The sequence below is a fragment of the Seriola lalandi genome, unplaced genomic scaffold (assembly GCF_002814215.2).
Source record: "Seriola lalandi dorsalis isolate HSWRI2012SDOR001 ecotype SW California unplaced genomic scaffold, Sedor1 jcf7180002054682, whole genome shotgun sequence".
Lineage (NCBI taxonomy): Eukaryota > Metazoa > Chordata > Actinopteri > Carangiformes > Carangidae > Seriola > Seriola lalandi.
Window position 1 is genome coordinate 2,715,142 of NW_019525235.1, and position 26,906 is coordinate 2,742,047.

The 26,906-nt window shown below is 39.1% G+C and overlaps 3 protein-coding genes across 3 annotated transcripts in view; 2 read left to right on the plus strand and 1 right to left on the minus strand.

The window, feature by feature from the left end:
* The window catches only part of sema4ba (sema domain, immunoglobulin domain (Ig), transmembrane domain (TM) and short cytoplasmic domain, (semaphorin) 4Ba), a 40,706-nt gene extending 33,124 nt beyond the window's left edge, over positions 1-7,582 (plus strand). Inside the window, exons 9-15 of the mRNA XM_023422572.2 lie at positions 1,139-1,320; positions 2,014-2,164; positions 2,510-2,720; positions 2,834-2,949; positions 3,372-3,529; positions 3,669-3,760; positions 3,974-7,582. Of these exons, the coding sequence (XP_023278340.1) occupies positions 1,139-1,320; positions 2,014-2,164; positions 2,510-2,720; positions 2,834-2,949; positions 3,372-3,529; positions 3,669-3,760; positions 3,974-4,746 (1,683 nt within the window). The 3' untranslated portion in view covers positions 4,747-7,582. The remainder of the gene's footprint in view (positions 1-1,138; positions 1,321-2,013; positions 2,165-2,509; positions 2,721-2,833; positions 2,950-3,371; positions 3,530-3,668; positions 3,761-3,973) is intronic.
* A 352-nt stretch (positions 7,583-7,934) lies between these two features.
* rasef2 (RAS and EF-hand domain containing 2) lies at positions 7,935-19,048 on the plus strand. Its single transcript, XM_023422366.2, has 17 exons — positions 7,935-8,465; positions 11,355-11,507; positions 12,886-12,976; positions 13,341-13,436; positions 14,084-14,161; positions 14,252-14,367; positions 14,460-14,528; positions 15,525-15,606; positions 15,741-15,811; positions 15,925-16,114; positions 16,192-16,293; positions 17,282-17,426; positions 17,515-17,596; positions 17,737-17,851; positions 17,938-18,051; positions 18,162-18,238; positions 18,328-19,048. The coding sequence occupies exons 1-17, from the start codon at positions 8,155-8,157 to the stop codon at positions 18,428-18,430; spliced, it is 1,995 nt and encodes a 664-aa protein (XP_023278134.1). The 5' UTR covers positions 7,935-8,154; the 3' UTR covers positions 18,431-19,048.
* fkbp16 (FKBP prolyl isomerase 16) overlaps positions 18,768-26,906 on the minus strand; it is a 31,713-nt gene continuing 23,574 nt past the window's right edge. The window contains exons 4-8 of the mRNA XM_023422369.2: positions 24,586-24,803; positions 22,100-22,281; positions 21,773-21,850; positions 19,552-19,689; positions 18,768-19,444 (exon numbers count right to left, since the gene is read on the minus strand). Of these exons, the coding sequence (XP_023278137.1) occupies positions 19,358-19,444; positions 19,552-19,689; positions 21,773-21,850; positions 22,100-22,281; positions 24,586-24,803 (703 nt within the window). The 3' untranslated portion in view covers positions 18,768-19,357. The remainder of the gene's footprint in view (positions 19,445-19,551; positions 19,690-21,772; positions 21,851-22,099; positions 22,282-24,585; positions 24,804-26,906) is intronic.

The following is a 26,906-nucleotide window of genomic DNA, read 5'->3' on the forward strand; positions in this document are numbered from 1 at the left end:
TCAGTATTGGTCATGTGCCATTTCCCTTCCCATCTAGTCCTGCCATTTCCTCTGATTAATGTAATACTAAAGTGGACTCAATTGAAGCTTCATGTTAAAGGGTTTCATGTAGTTTAGATCATTTAGTATTTCTCTTTGGTCCTCTGCTCTGCACATTTTGAAAACTGCTTATTTCCCCCAACAGCCAACTTTCATCTCTGTTAGATCTGTGCCTTTGAGAAAATTGGAATAATTGATACCATGAACCGAATGTAAACACACACAGAGTGGTTGGTGCAGAAGATCATCCTCCCTTTAAATCCCAGGTCTTTTCACAAAACCAAAATAAGCTCCTCGTTGTGGGTGATGTAGGTACAACATTTAGTCACCTTTCTCAGGCCTGTAACTCCCCGTAGATTGTTTCACACTCATACATTACATACTATAAATCACCTTCACCCTGAGGTTTAAAGATGGAGGTTCTCCCAAAATGAGTCTGCATGCCAAGGAAGTCCTGTGCCACTCACATCACTTTGAAGGCTAGTGCCAAAGGCGTCGAATCACAGCAGTAGTGTCAGTGAAGAGGGATTGTCAGGGGGGCAATGTATCTTTTTCTTTTTCATTTAAAAAGCATTTGTCCTCCTCAAAGCCCTGAGTGTTTTTTTTTTTTTTTCATCTAAGCCAGTTGTGATGATGTGTATTGTTTTCATGACCTAGAAATCTGTTGCCTCGGGGTATATCTGTGTTGAGGCTACAACTGATTTTGCTCAGCATGGTTTTACCATAGGAGGTTAATGCTTTTTAATTACATCAATTCAAACAGCTTCCCTGTTGGGCTCAACTCTTTGTTGTTTTTACAAAGAAAGAGAAAGAAGGTAAATAAAGATGACACAATCATTTTCCTAAGATAATATAACATACAATATTACTGTATGTTATGGTATTTAGTGTATGCCATGACAGCGTACCATATGGCTGCACATTATTATTTCATGCGTTTTATAAGCCTGTCGGGTCCCATCAAATCACGTGTGTATCAAATTGTTTTTCAGAGGCATTGTCAACAGTCACCTCTGCAGACAGGTGTCAATCTTACATTCTTGCACTCTCTACTGGCCACACCTGGAAAGGCTTCAAAGCTGCATTATCTGTGTTGCAGGGTGACATGGGAGGCGAGAGAGTTCTGCAGAAGAAATGGACTACTTTCCTGAAGGCTCAGCTCTTGTGCTCTCTGCCTGATGATGGTTTCCCCTTCAACATAATCCAAGACATATTTGTGCTGACACCCAGCCCCGAGGACTGGAAGAACACTGTGTTTTATGGAGTCTTCACATCTCAGTGGTGAGGACAAACTTTCGCTCTTTTAATTAACACATCACCAAACAAACGTAGTCATACTTTCAGATATATTGTGCAGATGTGGCAAACACGAGGATTAAAAATCTCTCTTTATCTGAGGTATGTGTTTAAAAAAAAATATATATATATATTACATTACACATTTTAAAGCCGATTCTGATGTTTTTTAGACTAAATGTATTCAAAATTGACTGTTTTTAGGCTAAAAACAAAAAATAAAAAGGATTTCATATTCTCCACAACAATAATCTACCTTACAGTGTTAATGAAGGCTTTTACATTGATGATGCAGGGAGATACAATTTGCTGAAAGCATTTTAAACACTTCAATTAATATATATATATTCTGATTATTTATTTATTAATTTATCCATTTATCATATGGTTCCTGGCTTATTAAAATTTCTTTGGTGGAAGAGCTTCTTCTGGAGGAATTTGGACTTTTATTTTGACAGGGATGGTGTACAAAAACACCAGTCTCAAACGAGAGAAGAAGCCAGTCCTTTGCCAGTTAAACATGAATGCAGTATTTACAAAATCATTCAGTCTCTGTATAGAGTTGCTTATGCTTTCGATGTAAAACATCCCCTCTATAAGACAGATAAGACAGCTGTCTTCGAGATTATACATCTGAAACAGTAAGTGTTGTTGAGATGCTTGTCTGTGTCTTTTAAGGTACAAGGGCGCTTCAGGAAGCTCTGCAGTGTGTTCCTTCACTATGGACCAGGTGGAAAAAGCGTTCAGCGGGCGATACCGAGAGGTCAACAGAGAGACCCAGCAGTGGTACACATACAACCATCCTGTCCCAGAGCCTCGGCCCGGAGCGGTGAGTACCTGCCTGCTGCCCTCTGCTGGAGAACCTATAGACACATACATGTCAGTACTGAGCAGCATGTCATGTCAGCTGCATCAGGGGTTTCATACATGCCTGTCTGCTCATCAGTCACGTCCTCAATCTTGACTGGCGATCAAGGCTTGAGCAGATAACTATCAAGCTGGCGTCAGTTGCCTCCTCTCCTACCTTCTGATTTCTACCAAACTACTGTTGCTTTCATTTCCTGGCAGGCTTATCACAGTTGAATCATAGAAAAATGTAAAATAAGAAAAATAAGTCATTCTCCAATGTAAGTGAAAATATGTAACAATGTGACTTGTTATGTTGCCTCCACAGTGTATCACAAATGCTGCCAGAGAGCAGGGCATCTCCTCCTCCCTGCACATGCCGGACAAGGTGCTGAATTTTGTCAAAGACCACTTCTTAATGGACAGCGTGATCCGCAGCCAGCCTCTCCTGTTGAAACGTAACGTCCGCTACACCCAGATCGCTGTCCATCGAGTGCTGGTGGCACAAAAGGCCTATAATGTGCTCTTCATTGGCACAGGTAAAGGATTCCACACCAACATTCACAATCACACAAAAACACATTCATCTACCCGTTTGTATCAGCTTGTGTTATCCGTAAACATTCATGAAGTCATATTGTGTCTTTTCTAGATGATGGAAGACTTCATAAAGCCATTAACGTCAACAACAAGATGCACATCATTGAGGAAATGGTCCTCTTCCGTGATTCCCAACCAGTGCAGCACATTGAGCTGGATACTGAAAAGGTATAGTGGAGTGCTGAGAGAGAAAACAAGCCCAGTTTGTTTTACAGAGCTTTCCCATGGTGTGAACTAATAACAAGCTCGGTAAAGGCATTTATGGGCAGTTTAGAGATTCCATGAGCCACGAAAAGTCACAGCCTAAAGCAGACCTCATGTTCATGGAGCTAATTACATGCAACTTTCTCTCAGGGGATCTGGTAACAGTTGGGGTTTTAACAGTTGGAGTTTTACACTTCCTGAATCTTGGCATGTCTTTTCATAGATCTGTACTTTAGGGCAAAAAAAAAGTGGTTTTAAAGAAAAGCTAGGTGTATTGTATTTAGATCACGGTCAGACAAGGAAAATGCTGGATGAAAATAGTAACCCACTAACTATATTTGGGGCACTTCCTTCCCGTCCCCTGCTTTGTCATCTCTCCTCCACAGGGTCAGCTTTATATTTCCTCGTTCTCTGAACTGGTGGAGGTCCCAGTAGCTAACTGCACTAATTATCAGAGCTGCGGGGAGTGCATCCTCTCCAGGGATCCTTACTGTGCCTGGAATGGACGGCAGTGTGTGGATGTCAGACAGGCTTCAATAAGGAAGTATGTATCCCTCTGCACAAGCGTCTACAAACATGTCTGTAGCTAAAGCTTTTAGAGAGACCTTTCTAATGATATCTGAATACAAGGTGATAAGAAACTGCATTTGCCTACACTTTCTGAAGAAATGGATGTGTTTCAGAGCGTGGCAGCAGGATGTAGATGAGGCAGACACATCAGCTATTTGCAACAAGACAGTGCCAAGCCCACGTCTTGCTAAACCTCAGCCCACACGTAAGTGAACTCCTCTTCTCTAGTCAGTCAGAGATTTAGAGTGCAGCATTCTGCACTGGATTTTTCCATTTTCTGTACTTCAATTTGAGTCTTGATTACAACTGCGTTAATTGTGTCAAACCAATATTATTATGACTTCTGCAGCAGATAAGTCAGTGCAGCTTTTTTCATGTATCTGACTCAATCTGTTTCTCTCCTTTTATCGTTCCACAGGGATGTCTTCATGCCAGGTGATCATTATCCCAGCCAACACGTTCAAAGTACTGCCTTGCAAACTGCGGTCTAATCTGGCTGAAAGGAGGTGGGAGTTCAGTGAAAGCGCAGGTCACTTCCATTACCCCAGCCCAGAAGGGGGGCTGGTAGTGGTAGCTCAGGCTGACAGGCAAGAAACCTACGAGTGCTGGTCTGTGGAGGAAGGCTTCAGACAGCTGCTGGCAAACTACTGTGTGAGGGGCGAGGCCAAGCAGGAGAGCACCACACTGACAGGCCGTTCACGTACACCACAGATCTCCCAGGAGGAGTTTATCATCCTGCCAGGGAAGGCCCGCTCGCCGCAGATCAACACTAAGACCTACTGGAATGAGCTGATCGTGGTCTGCTCCCTCCTGGTGTTTTCCCTGGTGGTCTTCTCTCTGTTTGTGGTTTATAGGAACCGTGACCACATGAAGTCCATGCTCAAGGAGGGAGAGTGCCCCAACATGCAGCAGAAGAAGCCCAGAATAGTGGGGAAACCGGCTGAGAACTTGCCGCTCAACGGCAACACAGTCACAGCATCGGTGTCAGATCACAAAGGCTACCAGACCCTTAACGACAACTACATCTGCAGCACTCCACCGCACGAGTGCTCGTCGCCCGACAACAGCAAGAGCTTCTCAGAGTCGGAGAAGAGGCCTCTGAACTTGAAAGAGAGCCGCGTAGAGATTTCTCCTACATGCCCACGGCCACGAGTCAGACTGGGCTCTGAGATTAAAGACTCTATAGTGTGAGACTGGCTTCATGTTACGTGGAGTGACTAATTTTAAACTGACAGGAAAGAGTGCACTTGCTGAGAAAGACAAAACCCTATAAGAGGGAAAACTGAGGAACATCAGACTCTTCATGGAGAGACATTTCATTACACAGATTTTGCACTTTCTTTTTTTTTTTTGTTCTGTTCCTGTGGCCCATATACATTTCATTTTATTTTCCTATCACCCCTCCACTCCCCTCCTTCCCTCCCCTTATTCAAGTGTATTCAAAAGCACACTGAAGAAGTTCCAGTTTGCCTTCAGACTTGATGCTTTCACATATGGCTCACAGGAATGTAACAAGCGTAGAGGTGGCATCGCAACCATGATTCAGCGTCTGAATTTCACAGCATTGCCGCTCAGTCCGTCCATATAATCTACAGGTGATGCTTTGAAAGGCAGAGTGATATTCAGATATGTTCCCACTAACAGCTGACACAGCGTTTGCTGGTTTATTTTCATTGTCATCTGGTAAGAGCCTACCCTTCGCTGAGGCTATGCACTATGTACTGTACTGTAGCAAGGTAAACACTCGCACCAGAATATACACTAACAAGTCAGTGGCAGGCAAGAGAAATGAAAAAAAAAAAAAAAAGCTCCCCTGTCACAGTTTCTAAGATAACCTGTGTGCATTGACACAAGTATACTCATTGTTTAGGCTGAAAAAAATAACACAGCAACAGAGAAAGAATTCAGAGAAGAAGAGTCTGCTACGACATTGAGAAGGTTTGATCAAAAAGAGACCATTAATTGTGAACGTGAAAGAAGACACAAACAAGGAATCACCTCAGTGGAAATGTTGCAGAAACCCTTACCCCCTCAACCATCACACACCAAAAAAAAAAAAAGAAAGATTATATGGTCATAACTGACTCAAATGTGCTTTTTAAGTATTGGTATTATTAGTGGATACAAATATTTCTTTCACCAAATGTGATAAAGGGAAAAAGCTCATTCCAGGTATTATCATGCTGTTCTTCGTGAGATAGGCAGTCTATGCAAAGCAAATAATGTGAAGTGGGGTAAACACCAAGAAAACCTCACCTCGAGACTGAGTAAGCACAAAGGTGTTGGCACTGTTAATGACTTTAGGATCAGTGGCACTGCAAACACACCCCCACACGCGCACACACACACACACATACACACTCACTCTCATTACACTAACTTAAGTATGCAAGAGATTTTAGCCATTTTGGTGTACTTGTCGGAGGAAAGTAATGAAACTCTGAAAGGCTGGCATCACAAAAACAAATAAGAGACAAGGGTACAGTACAGTAATGTAAATCTCTGGCTGTTGATTTATTTCAACATGATAAATGATTATAAATATTTATTATGACTATGTGGCAAAATGTTTCTTTTAACAGAGAGACGTGTAGTCATCATAGTCATTTTTCAATGTTTTAAATATCTATCACTATTCTCAAAGGGAAATAATAATAAATATTTAAATACTACACCTATTCATAATCCGAGTTAAATAACACATCTGTATAGCCTCAACTTTAATATACATATTAATTGATGAGCGTTAATGAATGGAAGAAAATGCCCTCTGCTTGCTTAAATGGTTTTAAAGGCAACCATAAAAGCAATAACTTTCACTCTCATCTAATAATAAACATAACAATTGTGTGTTTTAATTATCTTGATTATCCATATTCAGAGATACAGAATTATAAACCATATAATCCACCAAATTTATGAGTCAGATGTTAAAGTAACTTGAAAGCATTTTTCATAATTGTCATACAATATTATGTCTTACTTGAGTTTGGCTCTAGAATTGTAATGTGGCCAGCAAAATAAAAACTTCACAAAAATGCAGGAAGGCATACTGCTCGACTAGGAATGCATAGGATTTGCACATGATGTTGAAAAGCCTTAGTACAATGCAGGTTACGGTTTTGATAAACAAATCTGCCTTGGGGAAAACGGATAATGCCTTCTGAAACAATAATCAAGAGATGTGCCTCTTGGGATAATAATCTAACCAGGTAGTAGTGCTGTAGAGTCAAATGCTACACTGTAGGTGTGACAGGACGGGCCATTGCTCAGAAACAGGAGTGAAAACAGTGAATACATGTAATTTAATACTGTCACCATTGTACAGTATGTTCTCATGAGGTGTTTATTCTATTTTTTGTTACGGTGGCTTCAACCACAGTCAGGGACTAAATTTTATTCTTAAATTGTAGCACATAAATAACCACTGGCTGATTTTGAAATATTAAATGATAAATAAGCATTAGTATTATGTTAAATTTCTTGTGAATGGCGCACACAGCAAATATGAATTTCAAAGACTGGTCGTCTATAATCAATCATGCAGTATGAAAGATTCATGCTTTGACTGTTAACTGTAAACAAAGGGCAGCTTTTGGTGAAGTGGCTGTCATCAGAACAATATCAAATTTGCTAAGTGCAGAACAAATATAAAGTGGCAGTGATTTAGTAAAATATGTGCAGGTACTGAACATGCTTTTTGAAAACAAGCCTAATAATGCCACAGTGAAAGTATCGTCGTCTGCTCTCTCTTAATGAACCACTATAGTCAGGCCTTCTGTTTGTTGCAGTACAAGTTGCTCCGACTCTTGTCAACATGTATTGTAAAAATTCTAAGTAAAAAAAAAAAGAAAAAGTTTTTATGTAAAAATGTTTTGTAAATTCAGCTGCCAATGTAAAAATATTGTGAATTGTATTTTTTTTTTGTACAATACATCACTACTGTTTGTTTTTTGTTTTTCTTTTTTGTACTGTATATAAAAAGCACTTTATTTTAATTTTTCAAATAAAGATCAAATGGATAATTTTTTATTTGAATGGCTCATGATTTTATTAACTAAAACATTTCCTCTCAGCATGCTGTAGAGGAAGTTTTGGCTTATTTATGCAAGTGAATATTGGCCACAATGTTAAGATTTTTAGGTTTTTAATAATATTTTAAGATTCAGTTTTAACCTCTTAAGGGTGGGGTGAGAAACATACTGCAAACCCCGAAGAACAAAGAGGAGTGTCTGATAAAATCTCTCACATACACTACACACCTGAAAGGCAAATAGAGGCAAGCACCTGCGTATTTGCTCCGTTTCTATTGTATTGCAGCTCCACTGCACACATGTATGACTGCTACCTGAGGAAGAAGCCAAGTAATTGGAAACTTAGCTCACTGCAGCAGCAGCAGTAGCGGGTCGACAGGTACCTGGAAGTGGCGCATCGGGTCCATTGATTCAGATGATACCCGCCTACATGGAGATCTAGACCAATGAGTGGCTCTTCGGAGACCTTAATTGAGAGTAGTTACCGAGGCCAGTAACAAAGAGAAGCGGTGTTAAATTTTAACTTCACATTTTACAATCTTTGTATGCGTTTCATTTCTTGGCCATGGACCGACCCAGTCTTCGGAGACTGTTTTCTGCTTGTGATGTGAACAAGTCCGGGAAGATCGAGTACGAGGACTTCACGGTTGTTTGCCGGGAGCTGAACGTCCCCGAAACCGAGATCAAAACTCTGTTCGACAAGTTTGACGCGGACGAAGATGGATACATTGACTACAGCAAGTTTTCGTCCAGGTTTCATGAAGTTTCAGAGACTCTGGACCTGGCGTCTTTTGGCGCTGGGTCGCCCCAAAACCAAGGGTGTTCGTGGGAAGAGTTCGTAGGCAGAATAGACTCGGAGTCTCTCCTGTCTGAAAGGTAAAAATCACATCCGGCTTTCCTCTCCGTACTTTTTTTTTTTTTTTAAATTACACGTAGGCATACATGTCAGCCTATTACTGTCATTAATAAATAATGACAAAAACATATTTTAACTCAAGACCCTCTTACAAGCGTTTTTCTGAACATTCAGTCGGATCCTACGGTCTAATTTCTCTCAGCTGGTGGAATTAATTAGCTTGTTGTCACGTAATCAACAGGTGGTCATATGTGTGCCATCTCCATGACAACTGAGCAGAGCCGGCCCAAGCCTTTATGGGGCCCTTAGAATTTAATTTGGCCAAGGGCATAGGTTTGGTCTCAACATTGGTAGGGACGCAACAACCCTGCCACCCCTCCATAAAAAAAGAGATTGACTTTTTAATGCCGTCAACCAAACGGTTTATTAGCAATATAAGATCTGAATTTGCATTCAGAAAATACCAATACCCATTCACAAATGTAATATGTGTACATGTGTTTTTGTATTTGTATATATGAAATATATGAAAGGTTTACATACGAAGTAAAATCATATATGTATATGCAGTAAAGCCTACATATGTAAAAAAAAAAAAAAATATATATATATATGTTAAACCTGTAAGTAATTGGAACAATATCATATATTGACATATATGTCTAGCTAATATAAACATGTATTTTAGTATGTCTGTTTATGTTATAGGTTTATGTTATAGACATATGCTAGATAAATATATATCTATCTCAAAGCCAGTCAGTATATGTTCATTATATATGTAAATATAAAAGATAGACATGTATGGTTAAATTTAATAAGAAATTATTAAGAAAATCATATACAAACATATAGAATTTTAATAAGCATGTTATTTTAATGAAGTTGCATTTTTGAGTAATTCATGTTATGAACTTATATCTTCATATATCCAGATGATGTATGTCATAATAACATATCCTCTTGTAGATGACACATATGGGAACATCACTCTTTATATAGGGACAAGTATGTCATAAACATCATAAATCATAGTATAGAACAGCATAAAACTGTCATAGTTGAGTAAGACATTAAAAGGTCATAGTATAGTAAGGGGGAAAAAAATCATAGTTAAGGCATTAAAAGGTCATAGTATAGTAAGGCATAAAGATTTCATAGTATAGTAAGGCATAAAAATAAAAAAAAAAGATTATAATCAGCTTTATTTATATAGCACCTTTCAAAACACAGTTACAAAGTGCTTTACAAGACAAGATAAAATTGAGGATGAACACTGAAAAATCAATCATAAAAACAATTTTAAGAGTTTTACAACATTGGGGGCAGAGAAAAGTGACGATGAGGTTCAGGAAAAATGAGATAAAACAGTCTAAAATAATGAATTGATGAGAAAAAGGATCATGACTTTATATAATGATACATATAAAACATTAGTAGATTAGGCCCCAGGCCCCGAAAAAGCACACCCATAAAAATATGTCTTTAAACGGGATGTAAAAGAGGGTAAGGTAAAACGTCATAGTACAATAAGGCATAAAAACTAATAGTATAGTATGGCATTAAAAATACATTGTATGGTAAGACATAAAAAGTAATAGTACAGTCAGACATTAAAAGGTCATAGTAAGACATGAAAATGTCATGGTATAGATTGATATATACTTTACTCATCCCCTAGAGAAAATTCATGTGTCCAGTAGGTCACTGGAAATAATAAATAAATAGTGATAATTAAATTAGTCCACATCCTTTTGCTGAGTTGTTGTATAGAATGATGGCAGTAGGAACAAAGGATCTCCTGAACCTCCATGTTCTGCAACGCAGCGAGATGAGATGTTTGCTGCACCTGTAGCTGCTTCTCTGTCCTGCCAGAATGTTGTGGAGAGGATGGTTGGTGTTGTCTAAGACGGCACCATCTTACATTGCATGCGTCTCTCCACAACAGTCCTCGACTCCTGCTAAGCACAAACCCAACCTTTTTGACCAGCTTTTCCAGTCTCCTTGTGTTAATGTCTGACAAGCTGCTGCACCAGCAGACTGCAGCATGAAAAAATACACTGGCCACCACTGACTGATAAAACATGTGCAGCATTTCACTGCAGACGTCAAAGGACCTGAGCCTCCTGAGGAAAAAGAGCCGGCTCTGCCTCTTTCGGGAGATGGCATCTGTGTTCAGGTACCAGTCCAGTTTACTGTCCAGGTGCACACCTAGGTATTTATAAGTGTGCACCACCTCAATGTCCTTCACTTGAATGTTGACTGGCCTTCAGGTGGGCCTAGACCTCTGAAAGTCCATGACCGTCTCCTTGGTCTTGGAGGTTTTCAGAAGGAGGCAGTTCTTGTCGCTCCATTCACTGAAGTCTATCGTCAGATCCCTGTACTCCTCCCGTTTCTGATACGCGCCACAATAGCTGTGTCATCCGAGTATTTCTGGATGTGTCAGGACTCAGTTGTATTTAAAGGCCATGTTATACAGGGTGAACAGGAGCAGAGCCAGAACAGTCCCCTGTGGAGCCTCAGTGCTGCTCATCACTGTCCCTGATACACAGTTAACGAGCCTGACGTACTGCGGTGACTTAGTTCGCTTAGGCCTTGCAACTGAGCAATCCTCACTGCACAAAGAAGACTGTGGGATGCGAATAAAAGCCCAGTAAAAAGGCTTGTAAGTGGACTTTTTTTTTTTTTTTTCATCTACATGACCTTTTAACTGACATATGTTGTTTTCATATTGTTAATTACATGTGGTGAAAACCTGAGTATTTCAAACATAGTGAGTGAGCATAAAGATGGACAATAGGTGAGTATTTGATACCAGAAAAATAGATTTTGGGTGGAGTATGACTCTGAGAAAACAGCACTGACCTGTTCATTTCTGTTGGTAACTATTTGTTCTCCTCCTGCTGTAGTCTCAGGGAGCAGCTAGCTGATCTTTACCAGGCCATTCATTCCTCTGCAAACATGACTCTGCTGCAGCAGTATGAGGAAATTATCCACTCTCTGATCAGTCAGAGCCTGGACACCAGACTGGAGTGTGAACAGCTGGAGACCAGTTTAAAGAGGTGAGAACAAATGTCACAGTTTTCCTTTTGTGGAGCCTATTACACTTCGGAAACATTTGACCTGTGAACTAGAAAGAAATAACGGTGATGAAAGAATGTGGCATTATTTAAACAATAAGTAAAATCACATAGGTGTAAATGATGATGATGGTTTGCAAAATTTATTGAACAGCCATGATCACCCTTACAGAAGCGAAACTGTAGATTTGTTTTGACTACACAGTTGTGGTGACCGGCTGCCCTCTTGTGGCTGTAAACCTTGGGGATGAAAAATAAGTAAAAGTCCACCTACTGCAGAGAAAAGGTGTCCTCAGCTGTAATGATCTGGGTGTTAGCCTAATTTTGGCACTATGAGCAACGCTATGTGTTGTACCATTCAGGCAGCAGTTAGCGGGCTAGCTAGTCACTATGCTGACACAGACATAGACAGAAATTAATGCTGTTGGTAGGCCAGTATAAATGGTATGCATAAGAGGAAGTCCACTACCACATTGTTTGTCCCTGGTATCAAATTATCATATTATCATTATTATCAAATAATGTCCTAAATGATTAGTCAAAAAAGTCTTGTATTACTCACTTGTTTAGTATAAAAAGATTATTACGTTTATTGTATCACAGTGTCTTCATATTGTAGATGCAATATTTTTAAGAATATTGTCATGAGGTCACTCTGGTGTTGTGAGCAGTAGACAGCAGATAATATTGTCAATTTAAGATGTTTCACAATAGTTGCTGATACTGTAAATACTGTACTTTGTATTGTAAAAGCTTTTGATAATTTCCTTTAAATCTGTGGAGTGATCCCTCATGTTTTACCTTGAATTAACTGTTGAATTGTCTAAGCTGTTTTTGTTTAGTTTCTAAGCTCTTTCTGTGGTTCACTAAGTACAAGGCATGAGAAAGGGGACATTCCTTATTCAAGGAAGTAGGAAGACTTAAATGTGCTGCCCTGCCTGTTCTTTTACTCACTTTACAACCTGAATATTCCCATCTATTCTACCTTTGTTTCCACTATCAGCTGAAATTAACAGACCTTTACATTTTTAACATAAAACTTAAACTAAAATAAAACTTGTGAGATCTTTTATTGCGAAATTCCACTCAAAAAGTTTATCGTGCCTGTGGAATCTGCTTTTCAAAGTCTGTCTGTCCCTCCCTCCCTCAACACTGGTTGGTTCTTGTGTTGTCTGACGAGAGCAGAGCAGTCACAACTGCAGCACGTTTTCAGTCAAATCAGTCAGGTACAATTGACATCCAGATAGTGGGTGAATGGATTCTTGTTTTAATACCTACTATATTAATCTCTAGGACTGCTGTTGGAGAATCTGCTTTGAGTCAGCAGCATCAACTTGAATGTATATTTCTGTTCACACAGAGCTGAGGAGATGAACAACAGTCAGCTGGCAGAACTGGAGGACGATATACAGCAACAACTTGTCAGAGCAGAGGAGAGGGTGAGAGATGAGGTGAGTGGGATACCTGCAGCATTTATTGTGGACTATTGCTCCTGTGATTCACTCTAATGTTTATAAAAAAAGAAAGTCCAAGTAAAATGTATCATACCAGATGAATTGGCTGTTATACGCAGCTGCATTTAATCAATAAACAGTGGACAGAGAAATGGACTAAAAGAAAGTATTTTTATTCCATGGTGAAGTGAGCTTTTCTACACATTTCTTGTTGGTTCTTGTGAGCTACCTGCATATTTGTGGTGCAGCGCACAAACAGCAGGTTACATGTCTCCTCACAAAGAGCCTCTGTAAAGACAGATGAAAGCCGCTCTTCAAGGCCTGAGCCGGCCTCTTAACTGCTTTGGTTTCATGTTTGTAGGAGCGTAAGAGAATGGATGGAATCATGGCCTCCATGCAAAGGAAGCATGAGAATGAGGTTGCAGACCTGCATGCAACTGTGGACAGACTGCTAAAGGTAGCGTTCGCCACACAAATGTGCAATTGCTTTGTATTTCTGTGGTAAACAGATTATACGAACATGGTTTAATGTTTTCTTACAACATGAGAAAGAGAGAAGAAAGGCACTGCACCTGAAAGACGACATGAAAGCTCCTGTATGTGCAGCCCTGCCTTCATTCCTGAGAGAACCCCCGCTGCACAGAGGAGGAAGTGTTTTCTAAATTTTTAATTATTAATACCCATGAAACAGCACATTTAAAGACCTATTAAGACCTAATATCTTTCATCCACAAACAGTATATCTGCAATGTGTCAAGATCCACCTCAGAATCAAATACATTTCCAATGTGTCTCCAGTGACCCCTCTTGACCAAATTCTGCGTCTGCACTCTGCATTTTAGGGATCCTTATCAAAACGATGGTTTGTGTTCATGAGTGAAAAAATAAAATAAGATAAGACTGTTAGCTATAATATTGTTATGAGATTTTTTTCAAACTCTTAAATATTGGCCCCAAACGTCCAGTATGTGTTGGGGTATAATTGATATTTTTGCTTGCCAATACATGGAACTGCAGGTCTGGAAATTCGTCCACTGTGGCTCCGGTGTCCTTATCAGCATCTCAAACTGTTTAACACTTGTAATGTAAATGTCTCTTCTCAAGAGCCAAGAGGACTCTGAATTTAATCATTCAAAGGAGGAGGTGGTCAGACTGAACAGAAAAATCAGTGATCTTTCACAGGTAAGTCATGTTGGAAGTGATGGGATTAGATGAATAAATTACATGTATGCTGTATAGAACATCCAAGATATTCATTCAATCTCCTCACAGGAAAACGAGCAGCTGCGGGCCTCTCTGTTACAAGCCCAGACGAACATCGCCATGTTGCACTCGGAGCTGGACAAGCTGAAGAACATGTATGCAGATCAGAAAGCTCAACATGAAAGGTGACGCACTGTGCTAACATCAAGCTCAGCTCATGTCTGATGTACACAATATATGACCCGGCATCCAATACTGTGCGTGTATGTTTTTACAGAGAAACTGATGATTTGAAGATGATGGTTATGGAATACCAGTCGTACTCCAGTCAGATTCAGATCCTCCAGTAAGTCTGTCTTTGACATGATAAAGCTGTCTAGTTTGGATATTTAGTAAATCTTTTTTTTTTTTTGGTGTCTTAATCAAGAATGCAGAGATGATAAAGTTTCAAGCAATGCTAAGGACCTAGACTTGGTTTTCAAACTGTCAACTTTTTTTCAGAAACTATTAAAAGTTAATAATTGCAACACTTTTGGATTGAAGGTTTGGTCCATCAAAAACACATTTTCTCACTGACCTCTAGTGGCATCTAACCAGGCACAGAGTTTGAGTTTTAATTGCTCAAGTTTTAAAGAGATGTCTCTGAAATTTCTGCTCCTACCAAAATACCATGGAGGTGGGCTGAAATTTGCTTATGGGGTTCATTAAAAGTGGAAAATTGCCCTGAAAGTTGCATTTAAAAGCCACATCAGGAATATGTCTCTTGAGAGAGAATGTCCACAGACCCTACTGTGAACTGTTTTCAGCAACACTTTTACCTCAACTCCCCCCGTTTCACCTTTTATAAGCTCCTATATAAATGTATGATTAATAGTTTATAACACACTGTAATGCAGTTGTATATCACCGACTATAATTAGTTCCATGAGCACCATAACTGGAGGCTGGTGTATAAACAGATGAGGACAGTTGTAATGATATACAATGTCTTCATTTAGGAGAAATTATAATGGCCTCATTCTGTATCTCTGTACAACTACATTGTAATGGATCATAAATGATTTATTAAATGTTTAAATAATAATTATAAAGATTATAAATGCAAAATATTTCTATAGTTTTATTTGTGTGAACCAACCCTATAACCTATTACCAGAAGAAAGACGTGCGGGTTATACTCTGTACATAGTAAAACAATGACGTTCTAAATTTGACTTCTGAATACTTTTATTCTGTGCTGTACTTTATACTATACTCAGCCCTTGAATTGCCACTACAACTTGTTTACTAGACAACTGTTGTATGAAAGTAAATCTGTCTTGCATTTCCTTATCCTCATTAGGGAAATGAATAAAAAGCTGTATGACAGTAACGACGGGCTTCGCTCTGCCTTGGCCAGTGAAGTGGTTGCAGCTAAAAGAAGGGTAAGTCTCTCGTTTGCTGATGACACATTTCCTCATACCCACTGGCACTACATCAGATAGAAGCTGACAGTAAATTGTTTTCACTAGTTCAAGTGTAAAAATTTCCTCCCTGACATTGCTAATCTGCTCAACAGCTGTCTCCCCAAAATGAAATCCCAGCCCGAAGGATGAAACCCCTCCGACAGAGCACACTCAACCACAGCAGGTATATCAAGTTGTTTTTTTTTTTTTTTAACATACTTTCAATCAGTGGATAAATCTCAGTTAACTAAATTGTCACAGCTAAGAGCCGGTGTGTCTGTCGGTGCTTTGGTGCAGCTCAGAGCTGGATCCCAGCAAAACGACGTACTCTCATGTTGCTACCTGGGCTGATAAGTACCTGGACAGTGGAGTCTCTCTGCCGATGGACACAGTTGAGAGCTCAGCCAGTGATTATGACAGTGAGGACAGCAGAGGCTCGGTGGAAACGGTGCACCACAGTTACTCCTATGTCCCGTCTGATGTGGAGGTCAGAACACACATTTGGTTCAAATAGGTCACAAAATGTCAATATGCTGCTGAGCTCCCACGACTCGTCTGTCACAGATATCAGAAGTCAAATCAGAGGCTGCAGTGTCGGTGGCTCCCAGCAGGGCGAGCTCCATCGCATCATCCCTACGCAGACGTTTGTCTGCATTTTCCACAAAGGTAAAATGATTTAGCCTCGGTCAAAAGTTTTTGTCACCAAAAGGGAAAGTAAATGAAGCCAAGAAAGTTAATGCAAACAATTCCTACAGATGACCCAACGGTTGTTGACTTACAAACCCTCTGTCTGTACAAAGGCCGTGTTGGAACAAACTGTGTTACCACACCCTCTGATGCATCATTAGGACAGTTCTGTGCATCAGGAAGTAGTTTTGTATATTGCTGTCAGAGTGGTGAGAGAAAGGCCAGTAACAAAGGAAGACAGACCGGTTAGTCAGGGGTTTATCCTACATCAAAATAATGAGCCAAAACTTCAGAAGTAAAGAACCAGACGGTGGTTTCACACGATGCAAGGCCACCACAGTCTCCAGAGTTAAACCCCATGGAGCTGGTTTAGGATGAACTGGACAGAAGGTGAAAACAAAGCAACCTACAAGTTTGTGGGAATTTATGCAACAAACACCACAAATGTGTTCAGTTGCTGGTCAAGATTTAGATTAAATTTAGGATTTAAGATTCCATGATTCCTTTTTAAAAAATTGTTATTTAATTGTTCTATGTTTTAATTTCAGAGTACACTGAGACATTACATAAGTAAATGTACATTTTCAGTAGGTAAACTTTTGACATAAACTACAGTTCAAAACTTTTAGACATGTATGCGTTTAAATTACTATATTTCAGTGTTAAGCAGCTACATTTTGAAATATAGTAATTGAAATGCTGTAAAATTACAGGTACATAGTAATATGTAAAAAAGCGTGTTTTTTTTCAACCAAATAATTTTTCAATAAAATTTTACCAAGATAACATCATTCATTATCTTGATAATTCATTATCTTTTTTTTTTTTTTTTTTTTTTTGTCAAATTACAATTTCCAAAGTCAAGAATCAACTTTCACACTCTGGCAAATACTAAAATACTAACACTAATGATTAAATAATAAAAAATCATGAATTTAAGTCTGTTATCTTTTGTTCATTTCCACAGCCATTAGAAGCAGATATAGAAGAAGGTGAGGAGCCCGCTCCGATGTACCGTCTGGTTTTAGCTGGAGATGCCGGAGCTGGAAAGTCCAGCTTCATGCTGAGACTGACGCTCAACGAGTTCAGAGGAGACATTCAGACAACGCTGGGTGGGTGCCACAGCAAACATGTCACATTTGATAAACCCCTGACGCATTCTTGATTTCAGACTTTGTAAATCTGCTTTTTGGTTCTCAGGAGTTGACTTCCAAATGAAGAGGATGCTCGTGGATGGAGAGAAGACGAACCTGCAGATATGGGACACAGCTGGGCAGGAGAGGTACTGCGCTGGCTCAGTGTTTCTCAAGGAAGTAGCACAAGGGAAATCGTGGTGTTGTCAATTAAAAATGTGTCAATATGTAACTGGAGAATAGAAATTGCTCTAGACTAAAAATAGGTTTGTATTTCTTTATACTTTAGGTTCCGGAGTATTGCCAGATCTTATTTCCGTAAAGCTCATGGCGTCCTGCTGCTCTACGATGTTACTTCAGAAAGCAGCTTCCTCAACATCAGAGCGTGGGTGGATCAGATTCAGGTAACTGTGGAAATGCTGACAGACACATAGTGAATGAATGAGGATATATTTCACTATGTGCTTTGTTTTTTTTGTTTTTTTTACAGGATTCAACGGATGAGAAAATCCCCATGTGTGTTATTGGAAACAAGGTGGACCTCCGAGAGCAGCTCGCAGACGGAAGCTGTGTGAGCAGTTTGCATGGAGAGAAGTTGGCCAAGGTGTGTAACTTTTCATTCCACCTGATGGAAAAATGTTTATACAGACGCCTGGCCTCCCAGGCGTCTAAACAAACTGACTGCACTCAGGTATGTCGATGCTCTGCTCGTAGGCATACGGCGCCTTGTTCTGCGAAACGAGTGCCAAAGAAGGAACCAACGTCGTCGAGGCTGTGCTTCATCTAGCGAGGTAGGAGGCCAGAGAGAGAGAGTTAGAGTTTAAAGTGTTTTTCCATCACAAACCATGGCAACACTCAGCCTTTTTTCCATTTTCCACAGAGAAGTAAAGAAAAATGTCAAACTGAGGCGGCAGTCAGATTCTCAGGTCAGACTGAGTCCAACCAACCCGAAGAAGACTCTTAACAACTGCTGCCGACTGTAGATATCAGTAGATACCATGGAACAATGAAGGACAAGTGATTTTTATTTTGTCATGAAGGAACTAATTTTCTTACATGTTTTAACCTTTAAAATCTTTAAATTTCAAGCTTTAAATATTTTTTCATAAATGTTATTTCTCTGATCAAAATGAAGGTTTCTATTACTTAAAAATTGCACATGTACATAATGTAATCATGCATTTTATGATAAATTTTTTTTTTTTTTGCAGAATTAAACAATAAGCAGATCTAATTAAATTGATGCACTTTAATCCTTTGAGATCAAACTTCTGAGACAGATGTAATTGGTTCTTGAAAAATCAAGAGAAAAAGACCAGATACAATTTTGAAACATTTTATTTTAAGCATCAGTGTAAGAGACATTACAGTGCAGTTTTAACACTTTTAATTGCTGAAGCAGAATTTCAGATTTGTGTTGTTGAAGTGTTACTCATTTACTAAAATTACTTTTTGTGGTTTAGTTACAGACTTTACAAAAGTTCCACAGAATTTTTTTATTTGAGTATCTGTGATACCAGGACATTTTCCAGGACCTATTTTTTATGACAAAAAGAAATGTAATCCCGTTTCCAAATAAAACAGATATAACTGGAAAGATGGCCGTAAGAAACTTCTGTTGAATCGATTAGCAAAAATCTCTGCTGCTATTGTGAATTCACCCAATGCTGCACTATTCTCATTTTCATAAATACTGCACACTTTTCAGTGAGGACATTTTTCTACCATGTGAAACTCACATAAATACAAGTTCAGGCTGTGGTGCTGCTGCGGTGCGTACCTTCTCACACCTTTACTGTAGAAAACTCTTCAAATGTAATGACTAAACAGGCCTGGAGACAGAACTCTACTCCTTCAGATGACAGTGATGGCGATGATGATGATGTTCAAAGTGCAACCAGCAGAAGACTTCAGTGTCTTGCAGTCAGAATCACTGACGTCACTAAGCTTCCCAAGGCCACCACCAGAGCTCCGAGTATAAACTTCCAGGAAATTCCCTAAAACACCACAGCAAAGACACACAACAGGAACAGTCAAAATCCAGTCTGTTCTATATCGGGAAAAAAACATTTACAGTACTGGTGACATTTCTGTTTTGGCTTACAGATGGTTTCTTCTTCGAAGGAATCAGAAAAGGTGCGATATTGTCTCCAAGCACCTCTGCAGGTTTGGCTTTCCATTCCTTGGTTTCTTTGCCTCCTGATTGCCTTTTGACGAGTTTAGATAACTCAACGTGGATCGCCTGAAGAGAAAGGGAGAGAAACACCCTGAAGCATATTGTTAAAAAAAAAAAAAAAAAAAAAAAAAAAAAAAAGCAGCTTTGTGTAGATCTAATGTTGAGAAGGAGACATGAAGCTGTTTTAATCTTGAGGAGCAGGTAAAGTTGCAGTATTAAAAATGTCCAGCAGGTGAGAGCAGAGGTCTGAAAAGCAAAGCTTTAGAAAGCATTAATGACCAATGCTAAAAAGAAGCCAACACATCATCATAATGTTAATTTTTTATTTTCCTTTTTAAAAGGCACATTCCAAGTGTCTATTCAAAGGACTCGTATCATATTTTGTAAATGCTTTCACTAGATTACTCTTAAGAGATTGTCATGGAAAGCATCTGCAGCTTGTAACTACATGTGCTTTGTCTTTTTAGTGATCATCTACAGACTGCAGTACAATAACTTTCTCACAGAGCAGCTAAATCAGGCTTCTCCGAAGTATTTTATCCAGCATAGAGACAAGGGTGTAATTACCAAAGCAGCAGATATTTTCGTTTTGTCTAGACAGGATCGGTCTTTGTGTGGCAGTGTGCCCTATAGGTCAGGTCATTGTAATACTGGAAGCAGTGTGTTGTTGTAAACAGCTGATAGAAATAGATTCTTCGCACTTACTTATTCAAACCCAGCTTGCAGTGCGTCAAAAAAGTGAACTAAAATAAAGCCCACCGGCCGGGATTATTGTTCATTTTGGTTGTGAACAGTTCTCCTGACCAGTTATCTTAATTACACGGTGTGGAAAGTCTGTACTGTGGCTTGAAAGACCAAGTAAGTCTCTTTTTTACCTTCCCCGTACTACTTTTACAGTGCATGGCCTCACAGTGACAATATTCAGCTCATGCGTGTGTTATTTTTACCAGGTTTGCTGGACAACTCTGAGCAGTGTGGTCACAACTGTAGACTGCCAGATGTGAAGTTTGACAGATCCTCTGTGGAGGATTTGGCAGATTAGACGAACCACACAAACAAGACGGAACAGGCCTTCATAAGTACAGAAAGTAGTTGAGCGGGATCTCTTTTCTTCAGGCTAATGTGTGAACAACTGTCTCTTTAAACTCAAAACTTTCATACTGAATATGAGGGGGGTTTTTTCTTCAAGATGAGGATGTAGTGGCCACAGTTTCCCATAACTGCTTTCTGTTAACTGACAAGGTCCAATGAAAACAAGCAGTTGTAAGATGTAAGGGTGTGGATGATGATGAGAGGAACTGTGAATATTGTGAGCCCAATTAGGTGGAACCTCAACTTCACTCTCTTAAATTGAAGTTCCAGATTGAGATTTGATCAGAACTGCAGCTGATGATCTGAATCACACACACTGTGTTAACTGACTTGAACTGAATGACTATTTGTTTTCTCAATGTTTGTTCATTGTTTTTTCACCACGTTAAGCAGCATGGCTTTATAGTAAATTCTGTCATTCAACTCAACAACTGTTGGATGGATTGCTATGAAATTTTGTGCAGACATTCATGGTCCCCAGAGGATGAAGCCTGCTGACTTTGTTGATCCCCTGACTTTTCCTCTAGTGCTAACATTGGCATTTGTTGTTGTTAGCATTTCTGGTTTTAAGTGAAATGCCTCAACAACTATAAGATCAGTTGCCATGAAATTTGAATCAGACATTCATGACTACCTCAGGATGAATTATAATTTTAACTTTAATGATTCCTATAATGATTGTTTTAACAGCTTTTAAATGCCTACATTACAATATGAAGCAGCTACTAACTACTATGTTGAAATATATTAAATGAAGTGACATTTTATAATTTTATATTTGCTGGTTTGTTGTTTACTCTGAACCATTTACTGTAAAATATTTGAAAGCACAGATTTAATCAGCCATTTTTTATTTGTATTGATTGGTAGATTCAGATAATGATGGCCTAATTTTAGAATGACCTTTCCTTTATGTATATATATATATATATATATACATATACATATATATATATATATGTATGTATATATATATAAAAAGGATGGATGGGATTGTCAGGCATACGTGGAAGAAGCATGGCGAGTGGGATAAACCTGCTCACCCACATAATCTCACCTTGGTGGCCGGCTCCAGTTTCAAGGCCTTTTTTAGCACCTCCATCGCCTCTTTGTATTCACCTTTGTCTGACAGGAGCTGAAAGAGATTAGAAAACCCACAGTGTGAGCAGTGCTAGAGGACCCATAAATCAAAACAGGCAGAGAACAGACAGCAATAATGTAGCTGCAATTTTTTCCTCAAAAATAATTAAATATAATCCCATATTAAACAAATTCCTCTTCCTTCCAGGAACTCTCCCTGCAATAATCATTTATGGAGTGATAAAGATAAAATGAGATGCTCCATGTTGTCTCTCAGTAATAACATCACAGGATGGGCCCTCACCTTTCCCGCCCTGAAAAGGGCCTTGACGTTGTTCTGCTCGAGGGTCAGAACGTCGCGGCTGGTGTGCAGCGCCTCGTCGTACTGCTCCAGTTTGAGCTGAGAGGTGGCCAGGTTGTTCAGACACTTCACCCGGTAGTCTTGCACCTCTTCCTCCTCTGCCTCCACGCCGCCATTGCTACCATCTGTACAGAGACAGAGCCACACAGCTGTTCACGTATGATGCGCTGTGAACATTTAACCACAAAATAGCTACGAAAAAAGGTGAGACACAGATTAGCTACCTAATCTGAGAGGAGTTTAAATAAAATAGTTGGATTTCCAAGGAGAAACTCCCATCAGGTGTCATTATAAGGAGAGCTCACCTTCTGTTTTTTTATTCAGCTAAGTATTATATTACTGTCCCTGCTGTAACAACTGAATGGTTTCATCATTAGACCCATACATGTCCAGATGAATACAGTGTTGAGCCAAGTACGGAGCACTTTTATTCTTGGCCCTGACCGTGATGGGTAATAAATATTAGCAGCTCAGGGACAACATCTGCATGGGTTCACATCTCTTTTTATTACACTTCATTTCTCAGATTTACTGTTGAATTCCAAAAGCAGATTCCACTAAAGATGCTGTCCCAACTTGGAGTCTTTAAAGTGGTATCGAATTATATTTTTTTGTCACGTGGGGGCAGCAGAACAACAGGAAAACATAACACTGACATATTATCACTATATATATATATATATATATATATATATATGCAAACGTCTACACACATCCAAAAGTTGTGGAGTTGTGTGTCTGCTCACCTCATATTTAAATTTTCATAAACTTGAATACACAGGTATATACAGCTCTTCCTGATCTCTCCACTCTCTCCCCCATTTCCCCTCTTTCAACCCGACCTGTCGAGGAAGATAGCCAGCCGCCTGCCCTCACCACTGGCACCAACTGCTTGCTCATGGTCCGAACTGTTGGGTTTCTCTTTATAATAGTGTAAGGTCTTAACCTTACTCTGTAAAGTGCCTCAAGATAACATATGATATGATTTTTTGCTAAATAAATAAAACTGAATTGAATTCTTTGCTGATTTGGTTCAGTCTCATCAGCCTCATTTCCAGCTGCAGCAACAGCAGATGTTTTCAGCTGAGTTGTGAGCCAGAAAAAAAAACAGCTTAAAAATGTGGACAAGCCGAGTAGAACTGGGAGGGGGCCGCAGAGTCGTGAGTTCATCATTACACATGACCATTTTTAAAATATAAAAATATTGATTAGTGCAGCTTTAAACTCCAAGTCTACAGATTTCTTACTGAATATGCTGCCTCTCTTTTTTCTCAGCATATAACAATACAAAAACAGTAAAAAAAAAAAAAAAGCATTTGGGATGTCATGTGATTTATCCGACAAAATTACAGTTTTAGTTCTCTGAATATCACTATTGGAATTTTTATGTTTATTTATTATTCAATTAATGATTCCTTAATATTGTTTAAATGTATTTAGAACTTTAGCTACTTAAAACTGAAACTCCACGCACGCGGTATTTCTAAAACTTTCCACATGGTAAAAAAACAAGTTTCTTTCTTCTTTCTCTTTCTCTGTTTTTGTCTGTTCTTAATCCCTACTCAATTTCATTTATTTACTTCCATCAAGACAGATATTTGTAAAATTCTTGTTAAAAACCTGCACAAAATGTTGAATGAGAATTCATGTTTAGTTGCATGTGGTTACTACTTCATCGATTAGAGTGATTTATAATCCCCTCATGCCATGAATTGTATTTGTAAATTAAGTCTGATAGGCCCAGAATGACTCAAAAGGAGTTCACATGTTGGTGTCTCTGCTTCTTAATTTTTTTTTTTTTCCGGTCGTCTTCTCATCCACTAATTAGGTGATCTCGATGCCCTGATAAACTCCTCTCTTCAGTGCCACGGTGATTCCACTCACTGATCCACAATCATTGATACATTATAAGGCAGTTCATGTTTTTCTCCTCACTGACTTGTTCAGTCACATTTTCCTCTTGGGCCCACCCTGCCTCGTCAATGATTAAAGTGATTAAGAAGGTGGAAATGATATGAAAGTTGATTAGCTTTGATTATGCAAAAGAATTAAGCAGAAAACATTTATCGTGGCCCTCGGCTCAGATGGATGTGGTTTTGCATCGTGATGGTGCGATTAGTGTGACGGCAGACTGGAGGGGAGGACTGAGCTGTTATGTCATTCTGGGCTCAGATTGATGTGGAAGTGTGTCTGAGGTCTATCAAACGCTGTGTTTTATGTTTGTGTGTGTGTGTGTGTGTGTGTGTGTATGTGTGTGTGTGTGTGTGTGTGTGTGTGTGTGCCCACACACATTTATCTGTGCTGTACTTCCATTTTCACCTTTTCCTGCACAGATAATGCTCACATCAGCTAGTATGACACATTCCTCATAGAGTCGACAGTATGGAAATATTTTCTATGAATAAATTCAGGTTTTGATACTGGGTTACCTTGGCTGCGTGTTGTTAGCACATCCAGAGCCATACAATAGGCTCTGGCAGCCATGCTGTATTCTTCTCTCTGGAAATGAAAGTTTCCTCGCTCTCGTTTCTGGTTGCCGATGCGGATGCGGTCTGCGATGGGCAGAGTTAATGGGTCTGGTTTCTCTCTAATGTCCAGCAGCTGTAGCTGGTAGAGTAAAGGAGCCCAGGCTGGAATATCAGGCTCTCTGCACATAAACAAACACAAAAACAAACACAGACATAATCAATATCATTACAGGGCGAGCAGTAAAAGAGCTTATGAGTACTTTATCTAAAAGTTACTGCAGATGTCTTTTAAAATCCTCCAAAGAACCCACTGATCTTTTAAAGGCTCTTTAAATCAATCAGGAAATCAATCTGTTTTCAAGTGATAAGTGTCAGCTTCAAGAAAAGCAGAAACAAGCTAGTCAATATCCTTCACACGAAACCCAAAGCTCTTTAGCTAATGCATGTCATTTGATAGTCATGTTCAAAATACAGGACAGAGTTTAGTATACTGAATTTATACTTTTATAAAAAGTATAATGTAAAATAGTTTGATTGTGATAGTTCTGTTTAAATTTTTATTTTCCCCTCCAAGAGCACAAGTTCATTGGGTGGGACACCAGAAGCACTACAGTAATATATCAAAACCAAACTCACCGTTAGTTTGGACAATTTGTCATTTACAAAAAATAAAATAATCAACTTTCACAATAAGTCAAATATTATTATTTTGGTGCTTTTGTCTCCGTGGTTGCCTACTGCCAGTAAACACAACAACAGAGATATTGAGCGTGGCTGTCATATCTTGGACTCACATTAGACAACAAACTCTGCTTTGATCAACACAACACTGATATGATCCGTCACTGCCAGCAAAACACTGCCATCCCACAAACTCAAAGTGCTCTGTGCTGCTCCTCCTCACGCTCTACTGCTGCTGCTGCTCTCCAAACATGTGTTACATTACTGCTCCTCCCGCTTCTGAACCATTTTACAACTGGTTTACAACATTTGTAACCATTTCTCTCCGACATCGATTGTAATATGGAACAAGCTGTCTTGGTGTGGTTGAATCCATGTCATGAATAAAACAAACCGCAAACAATGACAGTCTTAATACTGATCAAATACAAGAAATATCCAAGTCTCCAGAGACCATCTGTAACTAGACATAACTATCTTAAGTTTTGCTAGATTCATTTTCTTTTCATTACTTTTAAGGTCAAACAGTTTGAGTGTGAGTGAAAACATACTGACATATTTGAACATGTTTGGAATAATGCACAACTATCTTTGATTAACTTGTCTTCTACACTCAGTGGATGCAATGACCCACATTGACTATTAGCGTGTATATATTATTATAATATGTTATTATCAAGAACACATTTTCTATGTCAAGTAACATCCACCTTTATTCGATGTTAGCTCTCATTTCCAAACATCTGCAACGTCTCACAGTTAACCGTGTTTTATCAAAAACTAAGAACACCTCGAGGAGGTTGAGTTCCTCGAAGTGATGAGTCAGCTGAACAGATGAGTTTCCAGTGTGATCTGGAGTTGAAAATCTCCCGTCAGACAACTCCAATGACTAACAGAAACATTTTTATCCCACAGCACCAATGAATACTTGAGGTTTTGTGTCACTGCCTCTGCCACAGGTATTGGTCAAATGCACGCAAACACACTTGAACATAAATACAAAAAATTGTGAAATCACGATACACAGTTCAAACTGTAGATTAACAGTGTTCTTAATGATATATTTGTGGGGTTTTTTCACGAGCTTTGACAGCTGTTCTCTGTATAGATTAAATTTCACTGCATCCAACAGCTCACACACCTTAAAAGCAACACATTTAAAGACGTCTGAGTGACTGGCTCATTTAAGCAGACAAGAATTTGAGACTGGTATGAGACTGGTATGAGCCTGTGAGCCGTTGATGGCTTCATCTTACTCAAGAGTCACTCAGACGGAAAGTTAATTTGGTTTTCAATCATCTGGCTCCTGTGACCACATAGTACACAATGGTCTATTATCAGTCGCTCTGTGGAGGCTGATTCCAAAGGTGTGAGAGAGGGACGGAAAGCAGGACTGTTGCATGACTACGTTTGCAAAAAGCTCATTTTGAAGTAGTCTTCAACAGCTTCTAACAAGATGACTGGAAAATACAGGAAAAAACATGCTGTTTAAACATGCATACGATATTAGTTGTTGTTAACTATAATAAAACCCAAATGACACAAAATAAAGTGACTTTAATCTATGAGAAGGATCATGACAGTTTAATGAGCTCAACAAA

Coding starts and splice junctions, on each gene's coding strand:
- rasef2 (XM_023422366.2), top strand. CDS start 8,155: ATGGACCGACCCAGTCTTCGGAGACTGTTTTCTGCTTGTGATGTGAAC. Junction 12,977..13,340: donor AGGAGAGGGTGAGAGATGAG/GTGAGTGGGATA, acceptor TCATGTTTGTAG/GAGCGTAAGAGAATGGATGG. Junction 18,052..18,161: donor ATGGAGAGAAGTTGGCCAAG/GTGTGTAACTTT, acceptor CTCTGCTCGTAG/GCATACGGCGCCTTGTTCTG.